General features: G+C 39.3%; 1 protein-coding gene across 1 annotated transcript in view; it reads right to left on the bottom strand.

Moving 5' to 3' along the window:
* Positions 1–15019, bottom strand: part of cspg4 (chondroitin sulfate proteoglycan 4) — a 78035-nt gene that overhangs the window by 21157 nt on the left and 41859 nt on the right. The window contains exons 2-5 of the mRNA XM_041997099.1: positions 10057–10220; positions 5900–9442; positions 4316–4504; positions 3880–4155 (exon numbers count right to left, since the gene is read on the bottom strand). Coding sequence (XP_041853033.1) covers positions 3880–4155; positions 4316–4504; positions 5900–9442; positions 10057–10220 — 4172 coding nt within the window. The remainder of the gene's footprint in view (positions 1–3879; positions 4156–4315; positions 4505–5899; positions 9443–10056; positions 10221–15019) is intronic.

Raw genomic sequence — 15019 nt, forward strand, 5'->3', positions numbered from 1 at the left:
TGAATCAGTTTTGAGACTGCTGCTGGGTCATTCAAATGTTCTGAATATGTTTTACTATTGACATTCCTGTGTTTTCTTGGTGGTATACATGAAGTCACTGTCTTGCTGAAATATAAACCTTCTCCCCAGCCTAAAGCACTCTGGAAAATGTTTTTATTGATGTTCACATTTATCTTTCCTCCCATCTTGTGTAATTTCCAGCCCAATGTCACATAAAAACACATTCCTATGATAATGCTGCCTCCACCATGTTTAACTGTAATGATAAAAATGGGAGAACTTGGCCAAATATGTCAAAGAGAATTTGACTTCTTAGAGCTGTTCAGGTATCTTTAGGCAAATTAATGTTTTTTTTATTTTCCTTTGTGAGTTTCTTACATCTCTACAAAGGCCCTTCATTCCAATTACCTAGTTTGGCTACACCAAGGAAGACTGTTGGGGACTCCAACCTTCTCTTATTTTAGAATAATGAAGGCTAATGTGCTGCCTCCATGTATGTTTCTTAAGATTTGTGCCTCAAAACAGTACTCTCTCCCAGATCTATGGACACATATCATACTTCATGTCTTGAATTGAATTTTGATTCACACCATTAACTGTAAATCTTAGACAAATGTCTGCCAAATAAATTATGTCCAATTCAGTTTGAAGCAAATGGACTGAAGTTAGGTTACACATTAATTCAAAGACTTTATATTTAGGTAGAATGCATCAAAGCTTATTGCAACTGTCTCTTTATTCTCAAAATGTATGAAAACAACACATTTCAGCTTTTTTTTTTTTTTTTTTTTTTAAAGAAATTAACAAAGTGAAAACACATCCACACACAACTGCTTTGCTTTCTTAAAAATTGTGGAAAAAAGAGGTCTTTAAAATGAATTAACAATATTTAAGATCTTCAAGATGACTTTAAGATGAGTTCAAAGCATTCCTTGATAAAAGATTTGTGTAATTAGTGTGATTTACCCCCATTCTTAGTCCCCCTAAAGAGAAAAAGGGGGGAATGCTTAGTCTCATCAGTCACTTCACTAATCATTTAGATTATTTGTCAGCCTCTGAGAACAGTTATTTAATGTCTTTTGTGGATCTGGAACAACTTTTGCCTTGGAGACCACATATTTATAGCAGAAAGCATGTGTTTTAAACTGAAACATCTGGAGACATATACAAGATAGGAAAAACCAAATAGATGCTTTTGGTGGCATGAAAGTAAGTATAGGAACCAGTGATTTTGGAACACAAACTTTAATCGACTTAAATCATCATAACACGACCTCAGTTTTGATCTTTAAAATCGGGCTTCATGTGAGACCCTTAACTTTATAGCATGCACAACATAAAAAGCCTTACATCCCTTTTACCTTAGAATTATGTTGCCTATCTGCAGCACACGAGGGTGATTCTTTATAGTAAACTTAACCTATTCAACAGGCTTGATCTCTATGAGCTGAAGGCATTAAAAAACCCAATTTGCCCATTAATAATGTACACAGCCATGGAAAAGAATAACTTCGTAAGGTTTCAAGAAACAATTCACAGCTGCAATTTTTTACACTTCACTTTGCAACGTTGGATTTTAAAAGTGGTCTATAAATCTGTTCTTTCCCTTTCTTGCCTGGAGTTATATGAGAGGATAAATACCATTCACGCTGCTTGTTAAATATGCCAGATTAGCCACAAGTCAGTTTGCTACAGCTCTTGTGCATAGATTTAACAAACAAGATATCACCTGTTAGCTTTAGAGGTGCAGGTAAGTGATTTAATTTCATTTTTCTTTCTTTTTTCTTTCTTTTTTTTGGGTGACTCACTACAATTACGTCTTTTTGCTTGCAGATCAGGCTAAACTAATTTTATGTTAAGCTGAGGTTCATATTTAGCTAAGCTAAGGTCTCTCGATTACAGATTTTATGCTACATTTGGCCTTTTTTAAATTTTAGGCTAAGGTATTATGTTACAAGAAGCAAATTTTATGTTAAACTAAGGTTCCTATTAAGCTATGGTTTAATTTTGGCCAAGCTAATCAGTTTGCTTAATTTGATTACAGATTTTATGTTAGGCTAAGGTAATCAGCTACTTGCACTTCTTTGCAAGTTCAATGCTAGGCTAAGCTAACCATTTCTTGGCTGTATCCTATAATATTCAACTGACAGGCATTAATAATGTCTTTTGAATGAATCATGCCTCAGGCATGAAAATAAATCAAGGTAATAACCAAGAATATTTATTCAAGCATCCATACTTTTATAACAAGAAAAACCTTCCATTACAGATGCATGTAATATTATATAGCTTTTCAGCGTTCAGAGACAGTCGCTGTCTAGCTCAGTATTCTCCCCTTGTGGGACAAAACCTTGAGAAAAACCAGATGCACAAAAGAAATCAGTCATTCTTTGTCAAACTGGATGGAAAACAGCTGGGCCAAGCCAACTCTGTTGATTTTGCATACATGGGAGAAATCTTACTGCAAAGCACTCTCCTTGTTTCAATGGCCAGTAATCCTGTCGGGATCAAATCTAAATACATATTTGTTTCTTTTGGTGCTTTTCAACACATTCACAGTACTTCTCTGCAATGGGGGGAGAACTTTGTCTAGACAAGTGCCAATAAGCTGCTGGGATGAGGGGACCTGCTTCACAGTGCAGGAAGTGCCAAATGGATCCCATATGACTGGCATCCCTCTGGAGTAACAACCCCCATCATCACCACTGATCAGGGAAAGTCAACCAGACAATCAGTCTGCTTGCTGGGACAATAAACAGTGGGTGGTTCTTGGACACATGGCCAACTAAGAGCAAGACTGAAATGTGTATTGCTATTTAATTCTAATTAAGTTTATTTTGCTTTTTTTCTATTGCTGTCAAATAGCTGGCTCTTTGTCGCTACTGTATTTCAGAGGATTAGTAATATAATATAAATTTGTACTGAACACATTGTGTCCTGTTACAGTATGGACTTAAAGAATCAAAACAGACTAATTTGAGCACTGAGCCAGATGAAAACAAAGATTTATATGAAGTGTTTGACATTGCTGCATGTGCACATGACTTTGACTCGGAGTCTGTTCTTATGTGACACATCTGGGTTATATGGCAGTAATCAGCTTCCACAGTGGACACATAAACAGCACAGAGCTATGTGTAGAGAAGTCTTTTTCTCTAGGACATTTTCATAGTGGAAAATAAAGATATTCCTCTTCTTTTTTGGTCTACTGACATAATTGCTGTTATTCACCAGTCATTCGTGTCTGACATTAGAATCCTAAAGAGACAGTATGAGTATGAGTCTAGCAGCAATGGAAGGTTTGTGTGCTCCCACACATTATTTCAGGAATACACCAGGCCAGTTTATTTTGGCTTCAGGCAGTCCGAAGGCATCGTCAGTTTTTCCACAATGGCTCAGCAAAGCAGAGAGTGCAGACCAGGGCCAGATGTAGGATCTACAATATATGTGACTAACTAGTCTCACTAAACTACACTGTTCGTTCAGAATGTACAATATTTTTTTTTTTTTGCTAGTAACTACTCATGCATTTTTAATATTTTCCTGAAACAGGATTGTCTGAACTACATGAACCAGATAGCTGTGTTGCACCACCTCCTAGAGTTTCCCTCCCCTCTCCATCTAGTAAAGCTCAACAAATCCAAAGCAGTTCCCCGGTGATACCTTCCAGTTAAAAAACAACCAAAATGTACTTATAAGTGAAAAGTATTATACTCCAGAAATTATTGAGGAGGGATAAATCTGGGGTCTTTTGGGATGCTTTAGTTATACAATGAAAAATGTTTTCATGTACATTTTACCTTGAAAAAACATACTTCTATTTAAAGAAGGTATAATGGAGGTGCATCTATGTTACATGCATCGGTTAAATTTCCATACCTCATCCCATGTAAAGTAAGCAAGTTCATCACCATCCAGGTAGCGAATGTCGCCATGCTGCGGAGGCTTTTCCACAACAAACTCAATGATTGCCAAGCTGTAGAAAGGATGTGAGATGTTTATAATGTCAGCATTAATTGATCTGCTGAGGCCTTCCTTCACAGTAAAGTTGAAGGTCTGGATTGGGATGAGCCGAGGCACGATGTTCACAGTGACATGCAGGTTCTCCACTGTGGTAAAGCCATTACTGACATCCACTGTGAAGACATCATCGCCCTGAAAAAGATGCATGTTGAGCTCAGTGATAGATATTGATTGATATGTCATCTGAGGCAGGGATTGTCTTTTGCCTGCATTTATTCAGAATTTAAATATAAAAGCAAATAAGCTGCCACATCTGATTTAACAGAGTAGAATGAATTAAAAGGCTATAAACCTGGATGGATGCAGACACGTAGAGGATGTGGTCCTGATTAATGTCCTCCTGGGTGAAGGAGTGGATGTGGTCAAGGACAGGTGTAGCCATGGTGTCTGAACGGTTCGTCAGCTTGACCACATAACCAAGCTGAGGAGGTTCTTTAATTGTGAACACCATTTCTGTGGATAGAATATCAGCTTGCTCCACCTGAAACACAAAGGTAACAGCAGTCTTTACACTAGTATAAAAGCTTTTGCAAAAATCCTGTGCAGAAAATGATTAGTTAAGATGCATATTTTGCACAGATGAGCTCTCAAAGCCACAACTGATAAAAAAAAGCAGTGCACTTTGAAACCTCTCCAGTACCAGCTGGAAAAACAAATCTGAGACTGCAGTTTGAACTTTAAATCAGCATTAGTGCCTAAAAGCTACCACAAGATTGCCTTTTCTGCTCACTTTTTCCTTAAAGAGACACAGTATTATATATGAATGTAAGTACACTACATTCTTTTGTTCATTTAAACCATGAAATGTAAAGTTCAATTCATCATATACATACAGTATTTAATGGCCCTATTATATTGTATAGCTAACTTGTATTGAGGGCCAACATGACAAACAAAAATCTAAAGACACATTTTTGACATTTGGTAACATTTAGAAGCATGCTTCCTATTTGCACACAGACAGATTTATTGTCATTCCACTTTAAGACGTTTTAATCAGCTCTCTGGAGTCTGAAGCCACAGTATGTCTAGCAGTAATGGCTGCATTTTTTTCATTTCACAATGCAACTTTTCATTTTATAGTAAGGACACACGTCTGGGAAAGCTCCCAAAAGTGAAATCAACATGTTAGCTCTTGGACAGGCTATTCTGTCAAGGCTTTGTTTGATACATATTTCAGTAGTGCATGCTCTCAGCAGTCAACACTGCGAACCTGGAAAGAGTACACAATTGTGAAGGTTCAAAAGAAGGAATATTTTACTCTCAAAGATGGTCCTCATTATTTCGAAAGTCAATACATGCAGAGAGTGGGTTACAAACAGACCAACTATTTAAACCTCATTAATTGCTTTCAGAATGAAGTGCAGGCAGGCACATCTTAGAAAATAACTGTAAGCTTCAGGAAGCTCCTCAGGGGATACTTAGTGCTCTGTTTTCTACACTTAATAGAGTGTAATTTAGTACATAAACCAAATTAAAAGCAGCAACTGTACAGTCATTTCAAGCCCTACTTTCATGTGGTAGATTAGAGGCAAGGTTACAAAACACTAAAAAAATGCTTGACAAGTCATGTGAAACCTTTTTTTCTCCCACAAACTTTAAAGGGGCAATGAGTTTTCTTCTTCTTATTGCTGCCAAACTGCTTCAATACAGTATGTAAATCTGTGATTTGACAAAAAAAGAAACAAAACAACAAAAAAAAACCAAAAAAAAAAAAAAACCAGTTGTTTGCTGTGCAGGTTGAATGTAAGCAAAGCAAATTAATATATGCACTGGATTTGTGAATTAAAGCTGTAGATCACATGAAAAATTGTAAAGTATTTTAAAAAAATCCATCCATTTTTCTCTATATTGTAAAAATAGTGAGTAAAATTACCTTGAGATAGTCCTTGCTGATTATGGTGTGCTCTCCCTCATAAGAAATGATGATCTCATTGGTTATCACCTCAGGCTCAGAATAGTAACCTTGCTTGAATATTTTAATCCTGAATGTGCCCTCTTCAGAATGTCCTTTTGCTTGAACAATGAAGCTGAATGAATCCTTGGACCTCAGACTCTCATATTTGTGTTCATATGACACTACACCCTTTTTCAAGTCCTCCTGGGTGAACTCTGAAGCCTCAATACCACTCACAATAATCCTGCCTTCGCTGGGGGGTGATGTAACCTTGAAGATGATCTCACTGTCATCTCTGATGTCCATGTTGGAGTCCGCACTTAACAGGGTGGTGTCAAGTGTCTTGGTGCTTCCATGGTCAATAACAATGATTGTGTTGTTCTCCACTCGCAGGTAGGGCTCACCTGCCTGGATCTGAAGCAGCACAGTGGTCTTATGGAATCCATCTGACACCTGGAGTGAGAAGCGTTCCCGATCTGCTCCGTGATGAATGAACAGGACGTTCTTGTCTCGCAAGTCGGCTTGTGTAAAACGATAAAGGGGCTGCGATGGATTAGAAGTAGAAACAATATTACCTGAGAGGATTCCCTCTCTGGCGTAGACAATTTGTGTGTCATTGAAGCCTGAGTCATCATCCTTGAACTGAATAACTTCCTTTGTTAGCAGGCGCTGACCGTAGCGGACCACGTTGAAGACTTTATCCACAATCCTAACAGGGGGATGCTCATTCTTGGATTTAATCAATATTCTGAAGACACCAGTCATTGTCTCCGGATCACCTGAAGCTTTATCAGTTGCAGAGAAATGGAACTCATCACTGCTTGTCTTGGAGCCATCGTGCTTGTATATCAGCCTGCCAAGCTGGAGGTCCTCATTACTAAAAAGTCTGATTGCCCCCTCAAATCTAGGCATTCCAGGTGGTGAATCCCTTATGAGTCGCCCATGCTTCGGCTCCTGTGTGACCTGATACAAATAATCTGATGAACTTGGAGACTGCAGCCAAAGGTAGTTTTTGTTCAGAGTCTGCTCACCACCCTGCAACACAACCAGCCTTTTGCTTGTTAAAACTGGACCATTTACACTGGCAAGGATACTGATTGGAAAGGTGTACAAAGGAGAATACTGGTCATCAGCAAAAACTCTGAACTGAAACTGGTCTGAACTATCCACAGTTCTTTGCACCCGGACCCTGTAACTAACAGTTTTGTCCATAATGTCTTTCTGGGTGAAGATGTCGCCCTCAACCAACGCTTTGTTTGACAGCTGGAGAGCGCCAAGTGTTGGAGGCTTGATGAGGATGTATTTGATTGTTTGTGGATCTGGATTTTTACCTTTCACTTCAGCCTGAAGATCTGTGAGTCCAATTAATTGCTTCTCATCAGCCTCCATCTCCAAAACTACCATGTTAGATACTTTTACGTGTGCAGGGGTAATCTTGACTAAGAAAGTATTGTTTGAAAGGGAAAACTGTCCCAGATAAGTATTGAATTGAATCCGCTCCACCACAGTATCTTCCTGATTACTTGAGTCTGTGCTGAAGTACCTAAGACGTTGTTGATCAAGATCGGATTGGTGAAAAGATGTAACTTGCTTGTATGAGCCATCACTTCTCTTAATTTTCAGTTCTCCAAACATCAGAGGTTGTGTGACGTTGTACATAATATCTCCATTGCGTGGATGACCGATAATAGCCAGATTCTGAACATCTATCGAAGCATTGCTTCCCTGAGGCAAAATAAGGCCAGTGTTGGTGACGATAGTCATATGGGGCTGTGTCACCAACAGACTAAAAGTTGTTGACTGACTTACTGACTGTCCATCAGACACTTTCAAGGTAATTTCAGCAGTGCCACCCCCATTGTGTACAAAAAAGATATCTCCATCTTTCAACTCTCTGCACGTAAAGTCTGAGATGCTTCTTTCTGGTTGCTGACTGTTTTCCAAGTAACCAACATTCCTAGAAAGCTCAGAGGTTACAGTTACAACTATGTCATCGCAGCGGGAGTCTGAATCCATGATTTTGATAAGACTTGGATTCAAACGGGTTCGGCCATTTTCTGTGATGGTGATTTCTCCTCCACTGAGTTGTGGTATGTCATTGACAGGAATGATTTCCACTGGGAGGATGTATTCATGAGGGGCTTTTAAACACTCTGGCAGGTATTCATTACTTTGAACAACTACCTCCAGATGGATCTGATCCACATACCTTTCATTTCCATCATGCATGTACTTTATTTTCTTATTGACAACATCCAGAAGAGTGAACTTCTGTGTGCGTCTGGTGTTGATGTTCATATCAACTAGGCCATACCAAGGATCACTCTTCAGAGTAAAGATGATCTGAGACTGACGTGTTCTTGCAGCACTGAGGTCAAATGCAGGGCTTAGGTTGTCGATATTAAGAAAAGCTTCTCCACCTTCAGGTACAAGCAAAGGGCTGACAATGAGAAGTGTAGATACATTTCTGAATATCTCAGGCATGTCGTTTGTTGGAGTGCAGTGTTGTTCATTCTGTGCAACATCAACATATCGAATGCGCACAGGTGGAGAAGTTGTTGTTGTGTCTTGGTCATAATAAGTTGAGTAGTCGTAGTCTTCTCCTTCGCATTTTACATGAACATCTTTGGTCACCAGAGCATCCTGAAGGCTTCTATCTCTTTGATTTACCTTGATTTCCCCTAAGCATCCAATGAAAGATTCAGATGTCATGTCATCCTCATAACGACTCAAGGACCCGCTCTCACGGAAGAGTTCTTTCATTTTCCCCTGGATCCCTCCTACATACAGATTTCCAACCAAATCCAGTTTTTGGGCTGAGTCAAGAGGAAGAGGAGATGACTGGCTGTCTACAATAAGAGCAAATGAGTCCTGACTGACATGAACCTTAACTCTGTGCCACTGGTCATCATCCAGCTGAACCTGTTTATTCTCAAGTACTTCCATACCACCCCCGAGGTCAAGTATACCTTTAAGATGGCCTTTCACAAGACCAATAGCAATAAAATCTTTTTCTCGGCCTGGGTGGAAAATCAGTAAAGCATCTTCTATGGTGGTTTTCATCAGGAACTCCAAAGTCCTTGGAGCACCAGAAACTTCACTCCATGTGGGGAAAGATACAAAGGAATCAGGAGTGCTAAAACTTGTTGCCTCCCCATCTCCGGCCTCAAATTCAGAACTGCAGGACTCCTTTGTGTCGTGGCACTGCTTATATGGTGAGGTCAGAATATTGAACTGATGGGATTCAAATTTAATGTCAGTGATACAGCCACGAAAGGGGGGAATAGCATTGCTGATATAGGGAGCATCGAGGTCTCCAGTTCCTCCAAACCAAATGCCCATATCGATGTTTAGTTCATCCCCATCGCTCACAGGGACATATATTGGGATGAGTTCATCAATTTTCATGGTGAGCTTGCCATCTTTCCAAGTTAATGAAACTTTGTGGGAGAGAAGGTTATTCAGCTGCACTCCTTCAGAGGACATCAGCATGATCTCACCAGCCCCAAGGTTCATTCGTGCCTATAAGAAACAAACAAAAAAAAGATTTTATTGAAAGATTTTTTGAGAGCTTTAATATTTATTAACAATGCACTATTATTAAAGTGTATAGACAACACTGTTATCATTAACTCATAAAACCCATGGATTTAAACTTCACTTTTAGAAGTTGCACCGAATGCTTATTCAGCTGTTTTCCATGCTATTCTTTATTCTTTTCTACAGTCATTTAGCAGACATTTTATCCAAAGCGACTTACATTTGAGAGCACAAATGAGTCACTGGAGTGGTTTGGTTATTATGAAAAGCAAGTGAATCCTTATATGGTGTGGCATTTATGGTCATTTATGGAGACAGCAAACCAACAAGAATAATGTTCCTTCATTGCAGCAGAGTTTGAGACATCTGTGAAATCAATGCTAATGGCCAAGAAATTATCATTATAACCTGTTTTTTGTCATGTATCTTGTAGTTTGCCTTTGGCTAATGAATATGGCTAGCTGAACATACTTGATAATAAACAGGCTGTAGAAAATGGATAGATGATAGTTGGGCCTGAGCTAACAGGATACTGTTGCTGTGTGCATATCAGTTTGTTTTTCTCTTCTTTCTTAAAGTCCTAGCAGACCCCTCACCTGTATTTTCCCATTTAGAAGTTCAAGGAAAAGGTAGTCCTGTAATCCAGCAGCCAGGAGCAGAAGCCCGCTTCGCCGACTCGTCTTGAGCTGTAGTGACAGCTCAAATGTGCGAATGTCCTGGACGACTTGTACACTGCAGAAGCTGTCCCCAAAGTAGGATTCTGTAAAGATTAAAAATAGTAACAACATATGTTACTGGAAATATCTCTCATTTTCTTTGACAATGTACTATTTTTTCTTTGAATCTTATTTTGTAATTTGGAATGGGAAAACACCTAATTGTAGTTTGGAATCATAAAATCAACTGAGCTGACCTGCTTTACTGGTAGCATCAATACATGGCTCATTACAATGAGATCATACAGAACGACACCTGCACAAGATAACACAGTATATACACGGATCTTACAGCTGCCGACTGGCAACTGTTATTTTTAAAGTAAAAAGTTAGAGAAACCAATCAGATGAGCATTTTTTAGAGGCTGACATTACATGCAAATTCTCTTATGACGTGATTTCTGTATTATCAGGTGGCCTCCAGCTGCTCTTGGCTGTAGAGGAGCTTCTCTGGCCTCAAAGGGATTCTCTGACTGAGACATCAGTCACTTCCACTGTGGAGATTTTTCCGGGCATATAGAATGTTGGGGTGCAGGATTTCCCAGGCTTGGCTTGTCTCATTTTCAGTGATATGCTAATTCAGCCACCTGCCTCGGACTGTGCTCTCTGGAGCACTTGACGAAAATGTAAACCAGGGAGGAAGTCAATTATTTCCCAGTGCACATGCCCTGAAATTAAAATGGACTGCTTCCAAGACCCGGTTTTCTCAGCGTGAGTTTTCCACTGCCTTAGTCAGGAGACTTAGAAAGTGTGTGTGTGAGTGGGTGGAGGGGCCTTTCCATTAGTCACCCACTTGCCCTCACAGGAGGGATAGTTCAAGACACAGAAACTCACTGCAACACAATGAAGAAGGCCATCCCCACACAATGCTAATGCTTTGGGATTTTTGCAATACTCAAGCAGAGTGATGCAGTGCTGTGTCAAACTTGGAACATTCCTATGAAGCCATGAGGGCCAAAATATTCCTTTAGAGTCAACAGCAGCATCCAGTAGCCGGGCAGGATGCTGGGCTTGATGCCATTAAGCAAAAATCTCACAGACCAACCTCTCAGACTACAGATGTCAGAATACAGATGAGGAGCGAACAAGATAATGAAGCATTCACATTCATCACTATAAATGGGAAAAGTATTTCCCCAAGACTCAAGCAAATATGCGTGTATGCCTTTAAAGGGCAGCCCATGTCTGTGTTGCATCTACATTAATGCCATGCTGCCAACTTTTCAGCGCTGAAGGGTATGCTTGTCCTTTGGTTTCTCATCCTGTAAATGAACCCCCAACATCCCACATCTACAACAAACATTGGAAATGTGAGCAAAGACAAGTCTTTTGATGTCAGCAAGGACGAAAGTGAAGCTTTTATCATCATGCACATGCTTTTGTGATTTCACTAAGAGGCATTTGCTTTTGGTTCCAAGGCTGCTCTGTCATGAGCAAAGTCAATGATGAATGGTCTCAGCACAGGGCTAGAAACCACAGAGACTTTTGACTGCATACTGATGAAACACACCACTCTTCTGCAGTCACAAAAACTCCAAAACAAATCAGAGAAAAATGCTTTTTGATATTGTCATGTGTTGATATACATATTTTATGGGCACTGACAAATAATAATGCAAAGACAATGACATTAAATAGGCTAATTTAAAATCAAAGACAAAACTAAACATGAAAACAATTTTGTTTTACTGAACTGAACCAACTGATCACAGTTACAAATCATTCGTTTGCAAAATGTAACTTTTGGGAGACTATTGTAAGCTGTTTCTGACTGTGCCAGAGGCAACTTTCAGCATAGAGTTTTCTGGTGAAGAGTTTCTAAATGAAAGACTTTTGCTAATTGCATACTAGCCTCCAGGCCTAACCTAAAAAATGAGGGAGCTGAATCTTCAAGGCAATCGTGTTGACAAAGTCAATCACAATGAGCTGTGGCTCCTAAACTCAAGCTTTTGTTGGACTGTTTACCAAACTTTCTAAAAAAAGAAAACAAGAAGAGAGTGATGCCAAGATGGTTGAAATTCAGGTTGCTATTGTTGCCTTCAGGGGGGTATATTTCCTAATGACACACAGAAACAATTTACTCTCTGCAGTGTACCAGTGCCTGGAATTCATTAGCTCCCCACCTAAGCAGTGCGAAGCTCTGAGTTTCATGGAAGAAAATCATGGGCCCTTCTTTGCACCCTTCCTCAAACATGGAGCCCCAATGCCCGCCTCATTCATGAGGGGACTTTTAGAATTAGACTGTACATTTTAAACCTACTGATTTCCATCACAACAGAGCACAAAAATGCCTTTTCCATCCCCAGAATGCCTGTGGGTCGGTATGGATCAAAATGAGCTGAAATAATTACTCTGACTAGGCCTCATTATCTTAAAAGATCATCCTCGCTCCTGAGGAGTGGAAGCTGGATCCATGAAGCTGCCACCGCAGTCAGAGTGAGTCAATGTGTGCACTTTTAACCACCTAAAAGGCCAGTCTCCGATCCACTTCAGCTACCACACCCCTCCTTACACTACTTTATTGTCCGTCGAGCAGAATCTTGGTATCATGCCAATGCAGATGGCTATAATTTGTGCTTGCATTTATAATTCCCAGAGGAAACTGAGCCTTCCTCTCTTTTACAACTGAGTGAATTACTCTTTTGTCTTCCTCTCTCTTTCCTCCTCCTCCTCGTCTCTATCCTCCTTTGGTCTCCATCTAGTGACACATGTCCAGAACAGCTTTGGGCAAAGAGAGACTGAGAGTTGACCACAAGTGCAGGAAGACTGGAGACATGCAGGCGATTTTGAGCCGTGTGACTTGCTGTGCCGATGAGTCAGAGCGACTCCAGTAATATTTTAAGTGAGCATAAAGATGCGCTGGACATTCAAGAATAAGGACACTGATTGTTGCCACTGTAATATTGAAGGTCTGCTAAAAAAAAAAAAAAAAAAAAAAAAAATCCAGAAGTCCAGAAGCCAAAGTGGTTTCCTGTCTAAATAGTTTAGACCCCAGGTTGGGAACCACTGGTCTAGTCTGTTTGTCATCATGTTATATAACAGAATTGTTTTGCAGAAAGGAATATACCTACTCTAGCATGAGTCTTTCCTCTATGAATGTGGTGACACTGTTGAAGCCTAAACAAACCATCTACTTTCAGAAAAAGTGGTTAAACCACAGCTCTCTTGACTATAAATAGAGGTTATGTTGGTAATTTCTTGCCTTTGCTGGGCAGTGCCTACTACAACGTGGTATAATAGCTTCAGGATATAATTTTATGAAGGATAGGGTGTTGTTAACCATAGATAAAATTGGAGAACAGTTCACTGTGTAATGGGGTTCATCATATGGCAACATGGTCATTACCGTAAGAAGCAATTACATCTTTCACAAGGGTCAAAAGCAGTTGTGCTAGACACTACTTTTCCAATTAAGTCTGTAGACAGCAACTGTGCACTATGAGAGCCTGGAATAAATAAAAAAAATAATTTGTACATAACAAATATACTTAACTAATTAGCTGATTGATTACTAGAAAATTTAATTTGCTAACTGATGAGGCAGCATCTATTTCCTCAAACTCAAACTCCAAAATACACATTTGCAAGTTTCAGATGACCAAATTTGATTGAATATTATATCAGTAGATCTGTTTGCTGCTAAATACAATAGTTTGAATCATATAAACATAATCCAAAGACTAACTGGTTCTAAGACTAAAACATAGATTATGTGCTACAAATCACACATGGTGTATGATGAGTATTTGTGAGACTCTATGCAGGCAGACTTTCCCAGAAAGGATGATTTGAGGTTTTCCATCTTGCAGACCTTGTATTTTCCTCTTATGTTAACTGTGTATTTATAGCTGGTTCTCCTCTTCTGTTATCCCATCCATCCATTTTCCTATACCCACTTTTTGCTATTTAGGGTCACAGTAGCCTATCCCAGCTACCATAGAGCAAGGTGGGGACTGGACTGGTTGCCAGTCAGTCACAGAAACATGAACTTATGTAAACATGGATAACATGCACATTTCACACACAAATAAAGGCCCCAGTTGTGATTCAAACCAGAATCCTTCTTGCTATGAGTCCACAGCTCTAATCGCTACACCACCCTGCAACCCTTACTTCTGTTATATGAGTGTTTTTTTTATTTTTTTTTTTTTTTGCATCATATGAATACAGTCCATGGTTTCTGCTTTTATGATCCGATAAGCTGCACCTATTATCCACATGTACATTTTTCACCTGTACATTGAGAGGTGACATGCTTCATTGTAGTTTGATTTGTCACAATGGAGAGAAAACAAGTTTGACTGCTTTTAATAATGTACCAGCTAAATGCATAAATGCAGCAAAATATAGTCATAGTATACCATACTGCAGCTAATATCACCATTAAAAAAATCTGAAACATAAAAGGAATATTCTGTGAAATTGCAAGATTTTTTTGTGTATCGTGGCAACCACAAAAGGAAATTAAATGAAGAATACTTTATTTATCCCAGAGGGAAATTACAATATAGCAGTAGCCTTTTTTTTATGTATTTTGTAGCTGCAAAGAAAGGGTACACTTTATACAAGATTTATAGAAGATGTATAAGACTTGTAGAAGATATCAACATATCAACATTGTATTATTTGTGTTCAAGATAAGGTAATAAGTTTCTGCACCATCTCACAAACTGACTGACCAATTCCCTGTACTCAGCTTCTTGTCCATTAGTGATACACCCCGCAACTATATAGTCATCAGAGTATTTTAGCAAATGACAGGACTCAGACTTGTATTAGAAGTTTGAGGTGCACTGTGTGAAGAGAAATGGTGAGAGTACAGTCCTTTGTGGTTCTCCCGTGC

This window comes from Melanotaenia boesemani, chromosome 10 (assembly GCF_017639745.1).
Source record: "Melanotaenia boesemani isolate fMelBoe1 chromosome 10, fMelBoe1.pri, whole genome shotgun sequence".
In the NCBI taxonomy this organism is placed as follows: domain Eukaryota; kingdom Metazoa; phylum Chordata; class Actinopteri; order Atheriniformes; family Melanotaeniidae; genus Melanotaenia; species Melanotaenia boesemani.